Raw genomic sequence first — 22038 nt, 5'->3', positions numbered from 1 at the left:
AATAAGAGTGGTCCTAGGGGCTTTGTTTGTAATAGGCAAAAGCTACAAATAACCCACGTATGCACCTACAATGGGATGGAAAGGTAAATGGTTGTGTATATATCTGTTGGATGTTACTCAGCAATAAAAATGAAAGAAAGGAACAAATCACAGCTACATTCACATGAATGAATCTGACAAATGATGGTGATCATAAGAACCAAGACACAAAAGAATATATACAGTGTGATACCTACCACTTATAAAATGTTCAAAAAGAAGCAAAACTAAAATGTTTGCTTCGGAATGCACATGTAGTAAAGCTATATAGAAAAATAAATAATCATCACAAAAGTCAGGTGATAATTGTCTCTAAGGAAGAGAAGAGGACTCTAAGTGGGACGGAGGTTGGGGGCACCAGATGTGTATGTGTGTGTGTGCGCGTGCGCATGCGTGCACATGCCTGTACCCTTGCATGAATGCTGATAATACCCTATTTTCTGACTTGGGAGATGTTTAGGAATGTTTATTTTATAATTATTTATAAGTTTTATGCAATTTTATGTGTATAGATGTTATAATTCACAATGAGGAAAAATTTTAAAAACTCACTACAAGTCCCATTTGCACAAAATTAACTGCATTGCTAACATCTTATAGTTGCTATGTATTCTGGCCCCAACTTCTTTGCTGGAATAAATTCCTATAAGATGTACCATGAATGAATTTCACATGGTTGTTCTCATGTAACCTTAGCTTGGAATCTTCCCTTTCATTTTTTTTTTTAAAGTTTTTAGTCACAACAATGAATCCATTGGTGATTGCACTTACACANTTTTTTTTTTTACAAATTCAGTTATTATTTAAAATATCATTTCAAGATGTAGTTAAGAAAGAATATCTTCTCTACTATAGTTTTCCTTTAGTGGCTCACACACAAAAAATGTCATTTTAAAATGTATTTCATTATTGAAACACAGTGTAGTAAATACCACACTGAAACAGAATCTATCATAACAGAATCTATCCACCATAATGTGAGACATATTAAAAACATCTGTGCTTGGGGCGCCTGGGTGGCTTAGTCGGTTAAGCGTCCGACTTTCGCTTAGGTCATGATCTCGCGGTTCGTGGATTCGAGCCCCGCGTCGGGCTCTGTGCTGACTGCCAGCTCAGAGCCTGGAGCCTATTTCAGAGTCTGTGTCTCCCTCTCTCTCTCTCCCCTAGAAATAAAGAAAAATATTTAAAAAAAAAAATCTGTGCTTTCAGTTTAACTTTATGGTCAACTTCCCACATTGTGTAACTTGTTCCAAAACTTGTGTCTTTGGGTCTTTAACAATGTTTCATATACATATTCTCAAGGTATTCGCTGTCAAAGAAATGAAGTGGTTTTTTTTTTTCATTCCTGGTCCATGTATAATTTCAGACATTTTCATTTTGACAAGAAGGAAACTATTTTCCCTATTGTATGTTGCTTTTTGACTTTCATTGTTATGAAAGCTCAGAAGAGGCTTTTTAGCATTGATAATATATGAATTTTCTTTAAAGTATTGGCTTGAAAAGTACATTACTAAATATGCTGGAGATGCTGAGTTTTCCCCTTTATGTTTGAATGCCTAGTTTTTAAGTTAAGTGGCTGGCTAATTGTAATCAGTTCAGAATATCATCATCTGTTAACAATGATAACACAGGGTAAAGTCAGTTAGCAAAAGGAGATGTAAATTCTTACTTAAAACAAATGTTCTTTATTATTTCAATGATCACGGCCAACTTGTCAGATCTGATTAAGTCATTCATTTTTTACTTCACAATGTGGCTTCTAAAGGATATCAGAAATGTCAACTCAGCCAACTTTTTGTTGCTTATTCTTGCATTATTAACACTATCTCCATTGGCCCATGCTGTAACAGTTAGTTTACTTAAATATCCTACATAAATCCACTTAGTTATATACAGAAACTGCAACCTGTGGCTGTTATGTTGAAAGGGAACAATGGAGAGAGCCCGCCCCTTCTGTATTACGTGCTGCTGTGCTCCCAGCCTCTCCCTAAAGCACCTCAGGTGCCTGTCCACTTATGGACCATGTGGGGGTGCAGGTGCCAGTCCTCACATTCAGTATTAGTAAAGCTTGATTTCTTTCCCTCTATTTTGATAAAAAATATATGTGTTTGTACATAGAAGTTCAAATACTTTATTCCAAAATCTCAGGTTCAGGTTTATCTTCTGCACACCTTAGAAACCCTTGCTCTAGATAGTCTTAAATTTTTGTTCTTTTTAATGTTAGAAATACCTTCTTTTTACTGAAAATAAACTTGAAACTCTAATACATTTTTTTAGGGGCTCCTGGGTGGCTAAGTTGATTGAGCGTCTGACTTTTGGTTTTGGCTCAGGTCATGATCTGTGCATGCATTCTCTCCCTTTCTCTCTCAAAATAAATAAACTTAAAAAAATAAAACATAAAATTAAATGGCAATAACACTGCTCTGATTAACTTTGAGATGGGAGGAGGTGGTGCTCAGTAAGTAGGCATCTTACTCCTCCACCTCCTCAGATGGAAAACTAGTTTCCTTGAAACACAGTTGGAAAAATCTTAATGCCAAGCCTAATTCTTCAGACCTACTCTTAGTAACTCTTGATTCCTCTCTAGTCATTAAAGAATCAGCATATTTTTCAAAGGCAGGTATATTAGTATTCGTGATCTGGGGACCAGTAATAGCTCATTGAGTTATCTCATACATACTTTAACACTCTTATGTGGTACATTATATCTGGAGATAAGAACGTCTATTAGAATGAATATAAAATGGTGGCATTTCCACTGCAAAAATAGGGAAACATTGTTTGGGTTGGAGGTGCTTGCTTCCCCATGATCTTGAGACCCCTAATGATAATCCAATTTTTTATATCAAATGTTGTTAATCCAGTAAATTTTTTATTAAATGCTACTGAGGGAAACTATATATATAAACTAAATGAAAATTGTAAATAAGAGGAAAATAATTATAAAACGTAGCCTTAAGATAATTTTGAAAAGAATCTTTAAGATATCAAGAAATTGACCATCTGTGATCTTGTATTAGCCAAGATCATTATCACTAGCTGCTATAATAATTGACCCCAAAATGTCTGGCTTAACTCAATAAAGATCTATTTTCTCACTCATGTCTCAGTACAATGCATGCTGTGAGGCAGCTCTGCTCTAACCAGTCATTCAGGAACCCAATTGTCCTCCATGCAGCAGACCAACAAATTCAAACACATGGCTTCAACATTTCCCTGGCTTCATCCAGTTAGCAGAGAGAGGGATAAAAGAGAGTGGAGAAGGCACACTTTTCTTGACTGCTCAGCAGGGATTATATTCTACTACCTGGAATGAATCACATGGCTCTACCTACGTGTAAAAGCTTTGGGAAATGTAGTTCGGCTATGGGTGCTGGAAGACAAGATGGGTTTGGTGAGCATCTAGCTGAGCTCTCTGATATATACAGAGGGATTCCTAATTTATAATTAAGTATCCCTGGGTCTGACTTCTGAAATCTCTTGGGAAGCCTCTACCACGCTCTTTTATGCCTACTGTAATAAAGGAATCTACACACCAGCACTAATTTTAGCTCTTGCTGTTTCCTGTTTCCTAAACAAGCCATGATCTTCTGTGTCTCTACACCTTTACATGTGATTTGTATATGATGTCTATCTATTCTTTCTATAACTCTTTCCTTTCCCTCCTCCCTCCTCTTCATATCTAGCAATCCTCCTCATCTGTTACCACCGAAAACACTGTTTACTTCCTCTATAAACTTCTCTCTGGTGACACACAGGCACAGATCTCTTCTTAAAGTTCACTGAACTTTAACCTTGTACTTTGTACCTATCTCTGCTGCTGAATGCATAAGCTTGTATTATAATTATTTAAGCAACCAGAATGTATTCAAATGACTGGGTGCATTAGTATTCACAATATAGTGACTATTGATTAGAGATTTAGTTTTACAAGGGTAACACCTGAGTCTGTCTTAGTGTCTCCCATGCTGCCTACCACAGCTGGCTCACATACTCAATAATGGAGGAGAAAATGCATGCTTCTTACTGCCACTTCCCAATCCCCACCCCCCCTTTTTTGTATTGTGACAAAACATGAAAATATAACATGAAATGTACTATCTCCACCATTTTTAAGTATATATTCTGGCAGTGATAACTATTTGCACCTTGTTTGCTGTAGATCTCTAGAGCTTTTTCATCTTGCAAAACTGAAACTCCCCTTGTTGAACAAGTCTCTTGTTTCCTCCTACCCTCAGCCCCTGGTAACCACCATTCTACTTTCTGTTTCTTAGTATTTGACTACCTTAGATACTTGATATAGATGGAAGAATGCAGTAGTTGTCTTTCTGTGACTGGCTTATTTCACTTAGCATAATGGACTCGAGATTCATTCATGTTGTAACATATGACAGGACTTCCTTCTTTTTTAATCCCAAATAATATTTCATTGCAGGTACATACCACATTTTCTTTCTCTTTGTTTTTGACCTGTGGTTACTAGAGGGGATTGACAAGAAAATATATTTTCTATTGACCCAAAAGAAAAGGTGATCTTCTACTCTCAGATATTTCAGAATGGTTTAGGTTCTAGAGACTAAGAGAAATTATACTTAGGGCAAGGGAAACTAGATTTAAAAAAAAAAAATCAGTGATAGGGCTCCTGGGTGGCTCAGTCTGTTAAGTGTCTGGCTTTGGCTCCATCATGATCTCTCCATCTGTGAGTTTCTGCCCTGCATCAGGCTGTGTGCTGACAGCTCAGAGCCTGGAGCCTGCTTCACCTTCTCTGTCTCCCTCTCTCTGCCCCTCACCTGCTCATATTCTGTCCCTCTGTCTGTCTCTCTCTCTCTCTAAAATGAATACACATTTTAAAAAATTGAAAAACAAATCAGTGACTACATGAGTAATGCCTTTTGCTATACCCTTGAGCATGAGAAACTATTTTATACTGCTTCCAGCTGAGCAACAAGGGCCCATAATCAAAAGCTGTTCACATTCCAAAGGCCTCTTATCGTAGTCTTTTCACTGCCCTACTCAGTACCTCAGTCCTGCCTCAGTACCTCATACCCTCAAAATAGCTCTCTTGAGAAAAGAAATTTTAAAGTAGGGCAAAATGAATAAATAAGGAAAGGGATAAATAAGAACTGTGCCAACACAGAGCACTTGTGAGATTTTTCATGTTTATGGAGATGCTGAGTCCCACAGTAACCTCGGGCCCTTCTTCTTGGTATTAGTGGACTCCGGTGTTCATTTGCATTAGATTGTTTGAGGTCCTTCAGAGACAGTCATAACCTTTACTTCAGTGAGTTATCATGAAGGAATCTGAAGTATCCTTGCATTATTAGCATGATCGTTATTTTTTTTCAGTTGGCCTAAGGAGCTATTATTAAATATGTAGCCATAACGTGTACTTAAAATCTCCAAGTAAACTAGCATTTAGCTTTTAAGCATGTTAAACACCTCACAAGTAACTTCTCCTTAAAATGATCACAGTAAGAACCCCAGCACTTAAAAAAAAAACTGCGGTTTTTGGTAAACTATGCCAAATATAGCTTGAAATTGTAAATAATCCCTCAAAAGCGATATTAGCAAATTAATTGGTGTGTGAACAAAGAACTCTTTCTGCCCCAGCATGAATGTTGCCTTTATTTTTTTCTCACAAGTATGATTTTAGAAAACAGCTGTAGTTCATGTTGACAAATGACAAAGCGGGAGACGTGGTAAAACACTTTCGGTCAAGGCCAACAGGGGAAAAAAATTGGGCTGCGAGAGCGGCCAGCGGGCTTGAATGCCTAGCTTTGCCTAGCCTCTTTTTTTCCCCAGTCTTTAGGGAGCGGGGGCCTCACCGCCCCACCCCCCTTTCCCTGGCTCTGGTTACAGCCTTCCGAGTTGAACAAACTTGCTGCAGGCGGATTGGCGATCAGGAGCTCTCCGGCTTGGGCGTTGTATTTATTAATTTATATTCCGCGGGGNGACGCTGCTGGGGATGAGCTGACTGCGGGGGAATACGCCGCCGCCTGGCCCCGGGAGACCGCGAGGAGCCGCTTTTCTCCGAGTCGCCGCCCTGCCCTTGGATTTGAAATCATGTACGTACGCGTCGCGGTCCTGCCATTGTCTGTCTCTACCCCGGCGCACGTCTTGCTCCCCAGCGCGGGGGGTTTCGCTCCACCTCGCAGCGCGCTGCCCCCCGTACTTCCTGTTCTGATTAAAGAGATCCTCGCGCTGACCACGCGCCTCTCCTCCCCCCTCACCCCGTCTCTGTCGTGTAGGTCCATTCACATCGTGGCGCTCGGGAACGAGGGGGACGCGTTTCACCAGGACAATCGGCCGTCGGGGCTCATCCGCACTTACCTGGGGCGAAGCCCGCTGGTCTCGGGGGACGAAAGCAGCTTGTTGCTGAACGCCAGCAGCACGGTCGCACGTCCCGTGTTCACCGAGTATCAGGCCAGCGCGTTTGGGAATGTCAAGCTGGTGGTCCACGACTGTCCCGTCTGGGTAAGGGGCGGCAGCTGCTCAGTGCAGAGGCTGGCGGAGTTTTTCTTTCATTTGTTTTCCTCCTCTCCCTGTTCCCCCTTTCGTGGATGTGACCGTCTGGGTCACCTGAGTAGAGTTTTAAAACATCTTGGGGAAAATCTTCGTTTTCCTTTGTTTCACAGGGCTGGGGGCAGCCCGGTCAGAGAACACTCTCAGAAAGGCAAAAAGCCCCAGTGGGAAGTCGGAGCGCTTACTCTTTAACACTTCACGACTGTAGGTTGTCCCTTGGTACCTGGCAGCTGAATGTGACCACCCAAGGGACGGGGTCACTAAGTTTCTCCGGCAGAGAGCAATGTTTTTTCATGCCTGCCCTGTGGGTGATAGTGTAATATTAGTGTTCTAAAAATAAAGTCCCCTGAAAGCTCCACACAAGCAAAAATAAATTTCACTGAAGCTGTTCAGAAATAGGACCCCTGGAAAGGAAAGGAAGAGACAGGGACCGAGAATTAATTTTAAAGCACTACTATCCACCTTTGAAAATTTTAATTCATGTTTTTAATTCTAATAATGCAGGTATTATTGATATATTAGCCATTTGTTTTCAGTGGCTCATAAATCAGAAATAATAATACTGCTTGGAATTTTCAAAAAGCTTTAAAATTTGCGTAATTAAAATAAATTTTAATAAAGTCAATAAAATTCTAATCTGATTCTTGAGTGTTTGATAAATGAGAAAGGAATCTACTCTCTGACACGTAAATATTTTCAGTACACAATAATGTAATAACGGGGTATGCAATAACAGTAATAATCTTAATGTTTTCATTTAATCTTGAAAATTTCTGACTCTTTACTGGTATTGGAGTTATAATAGTATAACTAAAGCTAATGATTGTATTTTGTAACAGAAGAAAGCTGAGTGTCTGAAAAAGAAAACATAAATTCTCACTATGTGAGATTTTATGTTTAAATAGCAATCTTAAAAAACTAGGTGCTATGGGGAACTAATACATTTTCTAAAGAAATGTATGGAATTATACATAAGAAAATATCCTATGCAAATTATGGAAAGAAAAGATCACTATAGCCCAAATAAATTTTCGGTTAAAGGATATTTATGTTAATGAACTAAAATAATTGCAAAACAGGTTTTTCCATTACCTGGGTGGTATTGAACTCCCATTTATGACAGTGACGATGCCAGTCATAAGAAGCATTGATAAGGAACTTAATGCTGGAATCTATGCAAGCAAACAGAACACTTTTTTTTTTTTTTTCACTTTGGCCATTTCATTGTGAAAGATAGTACAGTCTAAAAACTTACTGGTTTTACTACAGGCAGTGGAACAAATTGAGTAGAGTAAATAAATGTAGGGAAAATAAAATAAGCTGAATTTGGATGTTAGGATTACTTTTCCTGTTTTTTCTTTGAGCTGTTAGCTCTTTCCTGTTTATGTTGATAATTTAGCTAAAAAACAATACTTGTGATCTTACGTGTCGTAGGAAATGAATGGATTAAAATAAGCCTCTATAGTCTAGATTTTTGCCACATACTGATTGTTGCATTTTATTATGCTAATATTAACCTTTTGTTTGTTTAGACTCTGGCCCTGTTTAAAGCATTGAGTTTATAACCAGGTACACTTTTTGGGGTTATCATGATCTTCAAACGTAAGGGGATATATTTCTAATTTCTGTTTATAAGGTGCTTTTCTTTTCTTGGTGGTAAGTAAAAGTCCATCATAGATACTCAAGTGGATTGTATTTATCAGCTGATACTTAATGTACCGAAACTGAATATTCAATATAGCAGAGCAGATAGAGCGCGGATTTTGACAGCAGAAGGGCCTGGTTTCGGATCCCCACATTGCTACTTAGTGATTTTCCTTGGTAAGTCAGTTATCCTCTCTTAGCCTCATTTTTCTTGTGTATAAAATTTAAAAAGTCCCTGCCTTCTAGAGCTGTGCTGAAGAGTAAATGAGTAGTACATGTAAAGTTCTTAGTATAGAAGCTGACATGCAGTAGGTAGGCAGCAAGTGGTAGCTCCTATAGTAAGGTGTTTATTACAACTTCAGTACAACCCTGTTTCCCTTACAGTAAGCAAAAGTTTTCCTATACATCTTTCAATATTCTCACAAATGTAGTACACGGAGGCAGTAGTGTTAGTACTTAGAAGCACTAAGTGGAAAGTACAAGGCAGTACTTTGCAGCCCCACTGTCAAGGAGAATAAAATTGTTTTGCTGTAAAAATTTAGANACCTAAGCGAAAGTCGGACGCTTAACCGACTAAGCCACCCAGGCGCCCCAAATTTAGATTATTTTAAAAAGAGATGATTTCCATTCTCCAAAGGTGGCTCCAAGCTTTGCATTGCATAACCTCCTAGAGGAAATCCTGGAAGTGATTTACAAGGGGTGGGAGAATTTGATTTCCTTCATATTTCTAGAAACTAGGGGAGCATTTTCTCTTTCACACAGTTTAACTAGGATTGTGGTGTTATTTCCTTGGAATTGGAATGAGACAGTTTGTGCTTCTCTTGTTTCTTCTGTAGATTGTGGCCTTACTCTGGATCCTTGCAGTATATATACTTGGCACTTTTAAATTAACACGTTTCAGGTTCATTTTATGTAGTTCATTATTTAGGATGTCTCCCTCAAACCCACCCTTCTTTTTTTGTGCAGTTACATTATTTTATTTCTAGATCTTTTCCTGTTTACCAGAAATATTCCACAAAAAGCAGTGAGGTAATACATGCACACTTCTCTTGTGCAGGATTCGATACTCTGATGTTTTAAAGATATAATTATTTATAGTCTTTATATCCTCAGTACAATGTGATAATGATGCCAAAACCCATTTTCTCCTGACATTTCCCTCTCAATGTCTCCTTTTCCCCCAGTACACTTCTCCGGTAATGCTGGAATTTTCAACTATTTGGAATGCAAAGAGCAGTTACTTTTGATTTGTTCTCAGAGTTAAATGGCCGTTTAATGTTGATCCCACTTATTTTTAGTTTTTTTTTTTTTAAGACCATTCATCTGACTTTGTTCTCTTTCTTTGTTGTACTTACATACCCTGTTATGCTTGTTTACTTTGAACTTGGATACTATAACAGATACATTTGGAACTGAATGAGTTTGTGGTTTGGGATTTGGAAATGAGCATGAGTGTAGAGCTCTGCTGGGAAGCCTTCACATTTTCTTGATCTGTGTCCCACTTCCCTTCTCCCCCCTCTTCTACCCTCTTTCAAGTTTAAGACTTTGCCTTTGGTGTTTATATCCCCATAGTTTGCCTGGTTTTCTTTGTTGGTTTTTTTTAATCTTCCTTTTTCAATGCTCCCACTTTCAATAGGCTATTCATATCCAAACATTTTGCAGTTCCTATTACTCTGAGAGTACTCTTAGGAAAAAGGTAGGTTGGGGTGGGTATAGGAAATTGGGAGAGGCTTTGCTGGGGATGGTGGAGGTACTGGTGAGAAGCAGCTCTCTCTGTTAAGAGCATTGGTGTGTAACACTTCTCCAGAATATTCCATCATAGGATAAAAGGTCTGTCACATGGATTGTGACGGATTGATTCCAGCATTATTACCCTGCTTGGGGCTCATATTTTAAAGTGCAAACTTTCATAGCCCAACAGTTTTTGGACCTGTTAGCCACATCTGACTATTTTCTTAATCTAGCCATATTGTATCCTGGAAATACGTAGCAAAGGCCACAGGAAAGGACAAATAATGATTAATAGTTAACTAGAATATGAGAAAAAAAGATACTAATGCATACTTAGCTGTGGTATTAAGATGTATAAGCATATTTTTCTGATGCTACTATTCCCATAAAAAACTTGAAAGATACTTTTAAAGTATTAAAGTTTTTAAGGAGAAGAGTTCATAATAAACTACTTTTGGCCCTGATTCTATATAGAAGTATTATTAACTGTAGTCCAAAAGTAAAAATTTAAAAATTGAAAGGTTTATCCTGAATTTTTAGTTTATATAAGCCAAATACAGGAATTGAAAATCTATTCTTTACCATGTTTACACTGTATGATACGTAGTATTTTTTTATGAAACATACGTCCCTACTATGTACACACATACACTATACATATACAGTATGGCCCAAAGGATGGATAAAGTTGAAAGGTATATTATAAATTTTGAAAATATGAATAAAATATATGGAACTCCACAGAATTCGTAATGCATTGCCATTTTCAACACTTAAACACTCCTGCAGTGTCTAATTGGGTCACAGAAAATCCTTTGAAGTTTCCTTACTCATCCTGATGCTCTGGCATCTAATGCCATAGTGTTAACATTTTTACACTTCTTTGGTGATAAAAGTATGGCATAATTTTGAAACAAAATTGCCTGTTTTAAACTACAAATGTTGAAAGAGATTGCTTATTTCATCAGACAGACTGTGATTCCTAGATCTGTTTTACAGTACATCTACACTGTTGTCTAGCCTGAATGAATACATAAAAACTGAAGAGTTGGTAGGTTTCAAACATTTTTAATTTTAGGTAGTTACTTGTTTAAAAATAAATTCTTTTTATGAATTCTGAAAATTGTAGCAAAAATTTTATTGTGTTACATTGCATTTGATGATTGATTTGAAGACCAGTAGACTAAAGAGAGCTCTTTGCATTTTGGTTTAGGACATTTTTGACAGTGATTGGTATACCTCTAGAAATCTTATTGGGAGTGCCGACATCATTGTGATCAAATACAACGTAAATGACAAGTTTTCATTCCACGAAGTAAAGGATAATTATATTCCAGTCATTAAAAGGGCCTTAAATTCAGTTCCTGTAATCATTGCTGCTGTTGGCACCAGACAAAATGGTAAGTATTTAATTTTTTTGTATGATAAGAATGCAGGTACCATGTTAATTTTAAATGGTGCTAAGTTTATTAATGATTAATATGGGGCTTTTGGGAAGAATAAAATCACTGCGTTCAATGCCAGCTGTTAATGTCTTCATCGCAGGATATGATAGTGAGACCTCAAAGGAAAGTGTCACTGACTGCTGCTGTGATTCTGATGGGTACAGATTTGTGTCCTAAATTGTTCTTCAGTAGTGAAGGAAGTCAGTACTTGTGTTCTTTTGATATAGGAGAAGTATGAGGCTGGCTTTGAGTCCTGGAAGATTCTGACATTCTAAAGCTCTGTCCAGTGGGAAGGATAGAGTGTCGGCAGAAGGAATTGGGCTTAGGTGCAGGATTTGTAGGTAGCTGGTAATGAGTGAGTTGTATAATACACTGTCAGTGTCGACACCACCTGAGGGAGAGGAGTGTTGACTCCCAGGCCGCTGGATTCCTTTGGGTCACCCAGTGCCAGCATTGCTACTATGCAAATCGTTGTCAGATCTCCTAGGGCCAACCTGGAATTCACTTTGATTTGGTGGTATTTTGATAGTTCTTTTTAGTGGTATTTCCTCAGTGATGCGATCTTTAAAATTTTATTCGATTCTTTTTTCCTTTTCATTAAGGTATAGGAAAGTAAAAGATGTAAATTTCCCTAATCCCAGAGTGCAGCTTAATGCCTTTCTACATATACATACATCCATGCAGCTGCCTCACAGGTCAAGGCTGAGAACATTTGCCTCCATTTGGAAGGCTCTCTCATGCTTCCTTGCAGTTAATATCACCTCTCCCTGGAGATAACTGCTATTCTGACTTCTAACAGTCTAGATTAGTTCTACGTATTCTAGAACTTTATACAAATGGAATTATTCCATATGTAGTATTTTGTGTCTAATTTCAGTTAGCATAATATTCTTGACATATATCCATGTTGCACTTAGCTATAGTTTGTTATTTTCCTGTATATTTTTCAGTTGTGTGAATGTGCTGTTATTTATTTATTCATTCTCCTTTTATTGATGCTTAAGTTGTTTCCCATGAATGGGATTTGGGGTCATAGTTGTAGAGTAGGTGTATGTGTAACATTAGAAGACACAAATAAAGCAGGCTTCACCCTTCCTTGACCCCACATCCCCTCTATGTCCCTAAGTTTCTTTTTATTGCAAGCCTCTTGAAAGTCATCCACACTTCCTGAGTCCACTTCCTGACTCCCCATTTATTCTTCAGTCCACTACAGTCTGACTTTCACAATTAAACTGCATTTGTTCTCACCCAGGGTTACCAGTTATATGCTTATTACCAAATTTGATGTCCATTTACATTTAATTTACCCTTTGATTTATATTTTAATAACAGTTCATTCTTTGAAGTTATTCAAACACATCTCTCCCTTCAATTAAAAAAGCTACTCTTTTTTCTTGGTTGTTTTAATTCTCTGTCTTCTTCCTGGTCAACATCCCACCCCCGCTCCATACACATATTGAACCAACACAGCCCTAGTTGTTGCCCAGGATTCCATCCTTTGGCCTCACTTCTTGCTGTTTAGGCTGACCTTGAATCTGTTAATCTGTTGCTTTACCTTTCCCTCTATATAGACACTGATGAATACCCAGTCTGTTTCTCTGCCTCTAGTCTCTCTCCTAACCAGTATCTCCACAGAATCTTCCTTTTTCTGCTGAATTCCCTGCCTTGGTGAATGATGTCAAACCCTTCCATTCACCCAAACTAGAATCATCCAACCCAATTTTCCTCCCATTTCCCATATCTGGTTGACTAAAGAGCCATTTTCATTTTACATTTCAAATAAACCTCAAACTCAGTGCTTTCTCTTTTTCTTCATTGGGTTTCAGATCCTAGTCATGTAATTATCTGTCATAGTGGCCTTTTTGGCCTCAAAGGGTAGTTCCTGATTTTGTAGGGCCTGAAACTTATACAACTTTAGAGGTACTTGTCAGGAAAAAAACTACAACACACACACTCAGGAATATTTAGAATGAGAAAAGGAAGCATGACGAGTTGCAAATCTAAAAAGCTGTCAAATACCACAAACATTGCAAAAACATTTTTATTTAACAGCTTGACATTTCTTTAATTTTCCTTATATTTGCTGGCTGTGCAATCTTTGACCACTTCTTCCTAAGATAACTGCTGTTGTTATTTTTCTCCGTAGAGAAGAAGATGAGACTGAGTCTTTCTTCCAGCGTATTTCTTTGCTATTCACATCTTTTCAGTGCTGGGCATTATAGTTTGTGTTGTGTTCCTCTTTCAGCTTGGCATCTTTGTCTTCAAGACACCAAACACGTCTGCACATTGGGTGACAGAAGCATTCCAGAAGGCTATTCGTGTACCGAGACAGTTGTCAAACATTTAACTGTACAAGGAAGTGACTGCAAACTACAAATAATATCTCACTAAACTTAAATTTCAAGTCCCATTAGCAGCATCCCAAAAAATCCCTGTCATTACTCCAGAGCTGCCTGATGGAAGGTGAAGGGAATTGGAATGGAAAAGAGCCAGTGGTCTTAACCAGACATAGTTAGAATATCTTATTTTGCAAATTTTACAAAAGCAAACAAATATGTTAAAGAATCTATTGCTCAGGTTTCTCCCAGAGCTTTGGAAAGGACCCACAAGATAAGGATTCATCTGTTTTATGGTAAATTGACCTCTGGTCTTCTGTTCTTGCCTTGCTTCTTTCTGATATAAATCTCAGAATAAACATCCTAGAATACAAGTCAGATCATGATAGCCATTGCTTTTAAATTCCTTAAAAATGCTCTTCTTTTTTCCTTTTATTTGTAAAATTTCAAACCTAAGAAAATTGACCAGAAGAGAACAATGAATCCCAGAGATTACAAACACACACACGCACGTACACGCACGCACTCACACACATACACACACACACACATTCTCTCTCTGTCTTTTTCATTTAGGAGTAAATTATAAAATTATGGGATTTCTTCAATTCTAATTAATTCAGCATGTATTATTTAAGACAGGGCCATTCTCCTATCAACCATAATGCAAACATCATTCAAGAAATGTGACTTACTATTATCTATTATATTATTATTTTAAATATAATCCATATTCACATTTTCCCAGTTGTTCCAAAGCTGTTTCTTTCTTTTTTTTTGTTTTTAATCATTAAGGACTACCCATTGCATTTAATTGTTATGTCTGTCTAGTCTTTTTAAATCCAGAACAGTTCCTCAGCTTTTTTTTAATCTTTCATAACATTGACATTTATAAAGAATCTAAGCCCATTATTTTGCATAATTCCTTCAATTGGGATCATTGTGATTGCAAAATAGTGATTTTCTGTCATTCCTCCTACACTTATTAGTTGGTATTCTTCTGTAAATAGAGCTTTCCCTTCTCTGCTCCCACATCCTTTAGAATCATTATGATTCATGGATTTGTTTTTTTAAACTCCATATTTTATAATCTTCTCATTATTCTTTCTGTTGCTCATATTACCCCAAATTTGTATGAAGGAAGTCATTTTAAGCTAGTTCCAATTAATATTTGAGTGCTTCCTTATTTTCTGACATAAGATGTTCCAGGTACACCTTATACTGCCTGGTCCAGCCCTGGAATCAATTTCTTCAGGAAGCCCGGGTTCTATTTGGTGAGCAATGATATTTAGAAACCAAGATCCAGGCTTTAGGGGTGCTCATAACTTTAAGTGTCATTGCTTCAAGACCCTTTCAATGAATGGAGCCATATATTTCTTTTAATTATGGGTTCCCACTGATACCCTTATTTTCATCCAGTATTTGTATCTCACTTCAACAATTTTCTCTTGTAAGTCCTACCTAAAATACAAGATTCTTCATGATGTAGCTCCTGACTACTGCTTCAGCCTTGTAGAGCATAATCTTTTGTGTCTTACGTACCTGTCGGACGAAACCGCTTAATGAACCTAATGTCTTTCTTTAGAAGTCTCAACTTCATGATTTCTTCAGATATCACCTTCCCTACATTTTCTCTATTCTGTCTTTTGTGTTCTCTTATAAGACTGATGATGAGACTTCTGGATCTCTCCTCTGTTTCTCTTATCTTCCTTTTATATTTCCTAACCTTTTATTTCTCTGTGTTGTATTATGGGAAAATCCTTTGGTCTTTTTTCCCAGCTCACAAATTACTTCTGTTGCATCTCTCCTCTTTTACATCACTACATCTTCTTTAAAATTTCAATAGCTTCTCATATCCAAGATCTCTAATAGGTTAATTTCTTCTTCCTGTTTTAAGAATGTAAATACTTTAAGAAGAAAACCTCTCTCAATTAATTATACTTATTTTAAGATTCTGTTTTGATTATTAAGTCTTGTTTTGAGGGGAGCATTCTAAGTCCTTTCATCTGATGAGATTTTATTTCATGGTATGGATGTTTCTTAAATTTTGGATAGTTCTTTTTTTTATTTACTTTGAGAGAGGGCATGCATGTGTGTGCACCCATGTGAGCAGGCGGGATGGGGGGAGAGGAGACTGAGAGAGAATCCCAAGCAGTGTCAACATTCAGCATGGAATCCAACTTGGGGCTTGATCCCATGACTCTGGGATCATGACCGGAGCCAAAATCAAGAGTCAGATGCTCAACCACCTAAACTACCCAAGCACCCCTGGATATTTTTAATTTGCCTAGTTTTTCAGTTTAGATCCTCTGTTGAATTAATGCCTTTCTCCTCCTCTGCCCAGATGCTCTCTGGGGTCAGGGTAGGAGAGAGAGCTCATAGGAGATCTGCAGGCCTACCTGGTGGTCTCCAACTAATCTCCACTCGGTTGTGCTTGGGCCTCCTTGTTGCGCCCCCATCACTGAGCAGTGAGTACTCTCGATGTTGCCCAGTGCATGACTTCCCACCTGTCTCCTGAGCCTCACTTTCCCTCTTTGGTCCTATGCCATCTGCCTTCAGCTTTTAGGCACTCATAGTTTCTGGGCTGATGAGATTCTCTCCTCTTAATTTTGGAGTGTCACTGTATATCCATGTCTCCCTTCCTCCTTCCCCAGCCCCTCCCTTTATTCTTCCCTCCTTTCTTACTCCCTCCTCTCTTTTCCCTCCCCTCTTTATTTAATCATTTCTGTGATTTCTCAGGGAGAATTCTCAGGATTGCAATGTGAGGTTAGCTTGCTATTTTGAAACTGGAAGCTAACGTGTTGTGTTTTTTCCTCACATCCAGACCTGTGCAAATGCTCCCCTCCCCTGACTCGACTGCCCTTCTGCACAACTCCTGTCATCTGCATGGCAACTTCATCCTTGTCTAGTAAATCACTGCCTCTTTTGTGAAGCCTTCCATAATCCCTCAGGCAGAGTTAATTTCCTCTCTTTTGTTCCCATGGTGATTTTGTACACCTTTATTTTAGTATTTATTATAATTCTATGCACTCCTATCTCTTTTGGCTCAGTTGACCATGAGCATTTGTCTGTGTATCTCTATATTTCTTTTTTTTTTTTTAATGTTTACTTATTTTTGAGACAGAGACAGAGCAGGAGTTGGGGAGGGGCAGAGAGAGAGGGAGACACAGAATCTGAAACAGGCCCCAGGCTCTGAGCTAGCTGTCAGCACAGAGCCCGAGATGGGTCTTGAACCCACAGACCGCGAGATCATGACCTGAGCCGAAGTTGGACGCTTAACAGACTGAGCCACCCAGGCGCCCCGTGTATCTTTAGATTTCTTATTTGATATATGATAGGTGCTCAGTAAACATTAGTTCATGTAGTGAATGAGTGGTCTTAAACAAGATGAAATTAATTTCACATATAGATGTGATTGCAAAGTAACTACCAAGCTAAATCTAATATTCAGATCAAGGACTAGTATTGCTTCCCTCCGCTAGTCCCTTGCAATACATGTGGCTGTGGTGGGTGTTCTGGTAATTCCTCTCTCGAGCTCTTTTTAGAAATAGTTTAGCAAAAACAATCATTCTCATTGTTTCCTTTGTGTTTTGACAAGCTTGACTGTGTATGTCTTCATCACATTTGGCTTTGAACAAATTTTTGGCGTTTTACTAAATATTGAATCTATCTCTAAAACAGAATTTTTTTTTCTGAACATGCCTAGGGGTATTCATAGCCTTGAGCTCCCCTAAATGGGCATCCTGTCTTCTTTTCTTTTTGAAATTCTGATAGAGCCAAGTACATCGCTAAGCTAGAATTTTTTTTTATTATTTTTTTTAATGTTTTATTTATTTCTGAGACAAAGAGAGAGAGGCAGCATGAGCAGGGGAGGGTCAGAGAGAGAGGGAGACAAAGCATCCAAAGCAGGTTCTAGGCTCTGAGCTAGCTGTCAGCACAGAGCCCGACGTGGGGCTCGAACCCACAAACCGTGAGATCATGACCTGAGCCAAAGTTGCACTCTTAACTGACTGAGCCACCCAGGCACCCTGCTAAGCTAGAATTCCTAAAAGGATTTTTAAAACTTTTAAGCACTGGCACCATTGTATAAGAATCACCCTTCAGGTTCTGAAAGCCACTGCTTTGAAAGAGATGCAGTTCATTTGAATGCTAGAGTTACTTTGTGTTTGCTTTCAAAAATAGACATTTGTGATAACACCTTGAAAGACTATCACATAAGAAAATGAACAAAGACTACAGTGTTAATGAGAAGTCTAACACTGACTCATGGAGTTCCTGTGACCCTGAGGTAGGCTCAAAGGAGTGAAGAAGTCACCACAATTTAAAATTATTTTGGGTCCTCTAATTGTTCCTGATGAAATGCTTAATGTAGGTTTACTTATTCTATAAACGTTTTGTTGGCTTTCCCACTATGGCCAACACATAATGATGAGACATTTTTTTCCTTTTGGGTGCATATGAACAAAAAGAGGTGTTCTGTGACACAGGGAGATGCGAAGAGGAGTTTTCTAGGCATGTGTCAGTAAGGGTCATGGCTACACACAACGGAAAACCTACTCAGTTGGGTTAACTGAAATTAGTTGGATTTTCCTTGAAATCAAGATTACTTGTTAAACATTTTTTACATTATGTTCACTTAATTTTCCACTTGAAACACTTTGTTTTATTTTTGTTCAGAAATACAGTTTAATAAGATGGTCTGCCCACTCACCCCATTCCATCAACATAAGAAGAGCTTTGTAGACATAAGAAGGCCTCTGTCTTCAGAAAATCAAAGGCACTGTTTATCAATCTTTGTAAAGAATGTGAAATACCACTGTGTTATTTTTCAAGTTAGGCTAAATTCTGTATCAAAACTTTATGTGCTCCAAAACCAAAATGATCTTCGAAAACATAAAAGCAAGAACTCAGAATTCATGGCTTAATTTTGAGAACCCACACGTAACTTTTAAATCACTATATCTTTACTCAGTAATTCTTTACTCAAACTAAATTTTTATCTTATCAGGTAGAGCAACTAACAGTTTTATCATTGTTTTTCCATTTCTGACACACCAGAAGACTGGGACAGGTCACTTATCTTCCCTGAGCCTCACTTTTTTTCCTCTGTTAAAGGAGGATGTAAATTCCTGGTCTCTGAGCTCTAAAATGCTTTCAGTCAAGCTAAAATTATTAATAGTCATGTACATAGCAGGCACATACACTAAATATCCTTAAAGTACACTCCATATGTATATATATGTGCTCCATCTATATGCAGGTCATGGGTAAGGATTTTGCTATGTATGCTTTGGAAAGTTGCCCAAGTATCCTTAGAAGGCCACCTTACTTCCTCCCTCAGTTACCAAACTGTTGGCTGCTGATTTCCCACAGCTGAGTCCCTTTCTAGGGCCTGAGAATTACCTTGTGCTGATAGAAGCTGCTTACCCAAGGTTCGGCCTGTCCATGGCAGCCCACATCTAATTACTCTTTATCTTAATTGATATGGGGACACAAAGGCCAGCTGTCTTTCCCCCAAATGAGGAACCATTTTAAAGGCCCATCTGAGCTCCAGACCTCCCAGTAGGATCTGCTGAGATCTTTGTTGTTGCTGTATTGCAGGTCAAGTTTTTTTCTCTGCCGAGCCCCACTTCCCTTACCCCTGAACCCATTTGATCCCAAGAGCAAGACCCCTCTCCCCAATAAACCTCCTACACACCAGTCTCCATTGCAGAGTCTGATTCCCTAGGGAAGCTAATCTATAACAAAATGCATTTCTAGAAATGGATTTATCCCCCTTTGACCTGGCTGCCTTTTATACAATGACATATCTGATGTGTCATGAATCAAAACAAAGCTAGTTGATGCATCCACAGTTGAACATACATTTTTAACTTTATTAAGGATTATTCTTATAGATAGGTTGATCTACCACCTTCCCAGCCATAGATCTGTATGTGGTACAACCATGACTCTTGGGATAGTTCACATTTTTAATAAAAATGTTTTGTTCTTTTAGTTTATGATTTTTTAAATATTTTTTATTACAAATTGTTTTATTACAAATTTTTAAAATTTATTTCTGAGAAAGACAGCATGAGCAGGGGAGGGTCAGAGAGACAGGGAGATACAGAACCTGAAACAGGCTCCAGGCTCTGAGCTAGCTGTCAGCACAGAGCCCGACGTGGGGCTTGAACCCACGAACCGCTAGATCATGACCTCAGCCGAAGTCAGATGCTTAACCAACTGAGCCACCCAGGCACCCCTGATTTTTAAATCTTGAAGATAAAGATAACTGATTGAATTTGGTCTTTGTAGTTGAATACTTCAGAGTTTAATTGAAATGTTTGAGTTAATAAGAATGTACTTTATATAAAATCTCCAAATAGAGTAACAAGTTTTTAGCCTTGAAAATTCAGATCTAGTCAATTTGGTGAATATATTTCAAGTTTATCAGAAAAGAAAGAAAGAACAAAAGAAAAGAAGAGAAAAGGCAAAAAGACCCAACCCACTGTTTTTCATAGTTTCTATGGGCAATCAAGTTGGTAAATTTGTAGTGATACTCAAGATGTCAGGATTGTATAAAAAGAAACATGGCCTCCATTACTAGCTGATTGGTTTAATTACTATAATAGCCTTGGTAATACGTATTCACTTATTTTTAACTTCTCTTCCAAAATATAGTTTCTTCTTGCACTTAGAGCTTGTTTACTTTGGGGACCTTTCTATTAACATTGATGCTTCTTATTCAGAATCTAGCGGATAGTGGATGTACTAAACTGTCCCTGAACTGTGGTTCTTGTATGAGCTCATACTTTCTTGTTTAACGTTCAGATTGCCTATGTATATTTTTTCCTGTTTAATTTCAAAGCTCTTCATTACTTGTATTTATTTTCTCAGAAGAACTACCTTGTACATGCCCACTGTGTACCTCAGACAGAGGGAGTTGTGTCAGTACAACCGAAGGGATCCAACTTGCTAAAGAACTAGGAGCCACCTACCTTGAACTGCACAGCCTTGATGACTTCTACATAGGAAAGTATTTTGGAGGAGTGGTAAGTGGTAATCCCTGTTATGTAAATTAAAGTCTTGTCAGGTTGACTGTGTAGCTATTTTCTAGAACCTCAGTTAGAACTTTAGTTTTAAAAACATGGTTGATTTTAACTTTGAGAAATAAAATGAAAGTAGAAGAAAGGTTTTGTCAGAGTCAAATTATAATTTTATTTTTCTCTCCAAATTAAACATTTTCTATTGTCTAATAAAATATTTTGGAATTTTCCACTTGGTGACACTTGCTTAGTTTTTGTTGTACATATCAAAAGCATGTTTACTTATACAAGCCTGTGATGTCAATTTTATTAGTATTCCTCATACAGTTGACTGAGCCTTATAACCTGAACGTTTGGGCCCTGAAAGTTCTTCATTTATATCTACTATTTGAAAAGAATTATTTTTCTTCCTCTGTATGTGCATCAGCAATAGTCCATATACTGTTAAGTGATGCAACCTGAAAATATCCATAGAAAATACTTCTGTAAATAGCTTGCTGTTGAATATGTGAGAAGCTGGGATTTATTTGCTCTGTTGCAATGGCATTTATTGGGTCCTGCAGACATTTGGAGGCCCTTCTTAGCCCACAAAATCTACCCTTAAATTTTAGGACGACATGGTGCTTGGAGAATACTGTGGAGTCATGCCATTTACATATTTTTTTGAGTTTTTTATTTTTATTTTCTTTCATATTTTATTGTCATGTTGGTTTCCATATAACACCCAGTGCTCATCCCAACAAGTGTCCTCCTCCATGCCCATCACCCCCCTCCTCTTTTCCTTCACCCCCATCAGCTCTCAGTTTGTTCTTAGTATTCAAGAGTCTCTAATGGTTTGCCTCCCTCCCTCTCCCCAACTGTTTTTTCCCCTTCTTCTCCCCCATGGTCCTCTGTTAAGTTTCTCCTATTCCACTTATGAGTGAAAACATACGGCATCTGTCTTTTTCTGTCTGACTTATTCGTTCAGCATAACACCCTCGAGTACCATCTACGTTGCTACAAATGGCCAGGTTTCATTCTTTCTCATTGCCATGTAGTATTCCATTGTATAGATAAACCACATCTTCTTGATCCATTCGTCCATTGATGGACACTTAGGCTCTTTCCATGATTTGGCTATTGTTGAAAGTGCTGCTATGACATTGGGGTGCATGTGCCCCTATGCATCAGCATTTCTGTATCCCTTGGGTAAATTCCTAGCATTGCTATTGCTGGGTCAGGGAGGAGTTCTATTGTTAATTATTTGAGGAACCTCCACCCTGTTTTCCAGAGGGGCTGCACCAGTTTGCATTC

The 22038-nt window shown here is 38.1% G+C and overlaps 1 protein-coding gene across 1 annotated transcript in view; it reads left to right on the top strand.

Annotated features, from left to right (window-relative positions):
- The first annotated feature begins 5993 nt into the window (after positions 1 to 5993).
- The window catches only part of RHOBTB3 (Rho related BTB domain containing 3), a 61601-nt gene continuing 45556 nt past the window's right edge, over positions 5994 to 22038 (top strand). The window contains exons 1-4 of the mRNA XM_077765222.1: positions 5994 to 6104; positions 6288 to 6513; positions 11150 to 11336; positions 20597 to 20751. Coding sequence (XP_077621348.1) covers positions 6103 to 6104; positions 6288 to 6513; positions 11150 to 11336; positions 20597 to 20751 — 570 coding nt within the window. The 5' untranslated portion in view covers positions 5994 to 6102. The remainder of the gene's footprint in view (positions 6105 to 6287; positions 6514 to 11149; positions 11337 to 20596; positions 20752 to 22038) is intronic.

This window comes from Crocuta crocuta, unplaced genomic scaffold (assembly GCF_008692635.1).
Source record: "Crocuta crocuta isolate KB4526 unplaced genomic scaffold, BGI_CrCroc_1.0 scaffold645, whole genome shotgun sequence".
Taxonomy (NCBI): Eukaryota; Metazoa; Chordata; class Mammalia; order Carnivora; family Hyaenidae; genus Crocuta; species Crocuta crocuta.
Note: the sequence above shows the minus strand (reverse complement) of the source record. Positions and strands in the feature narration are given on the sequence as shown.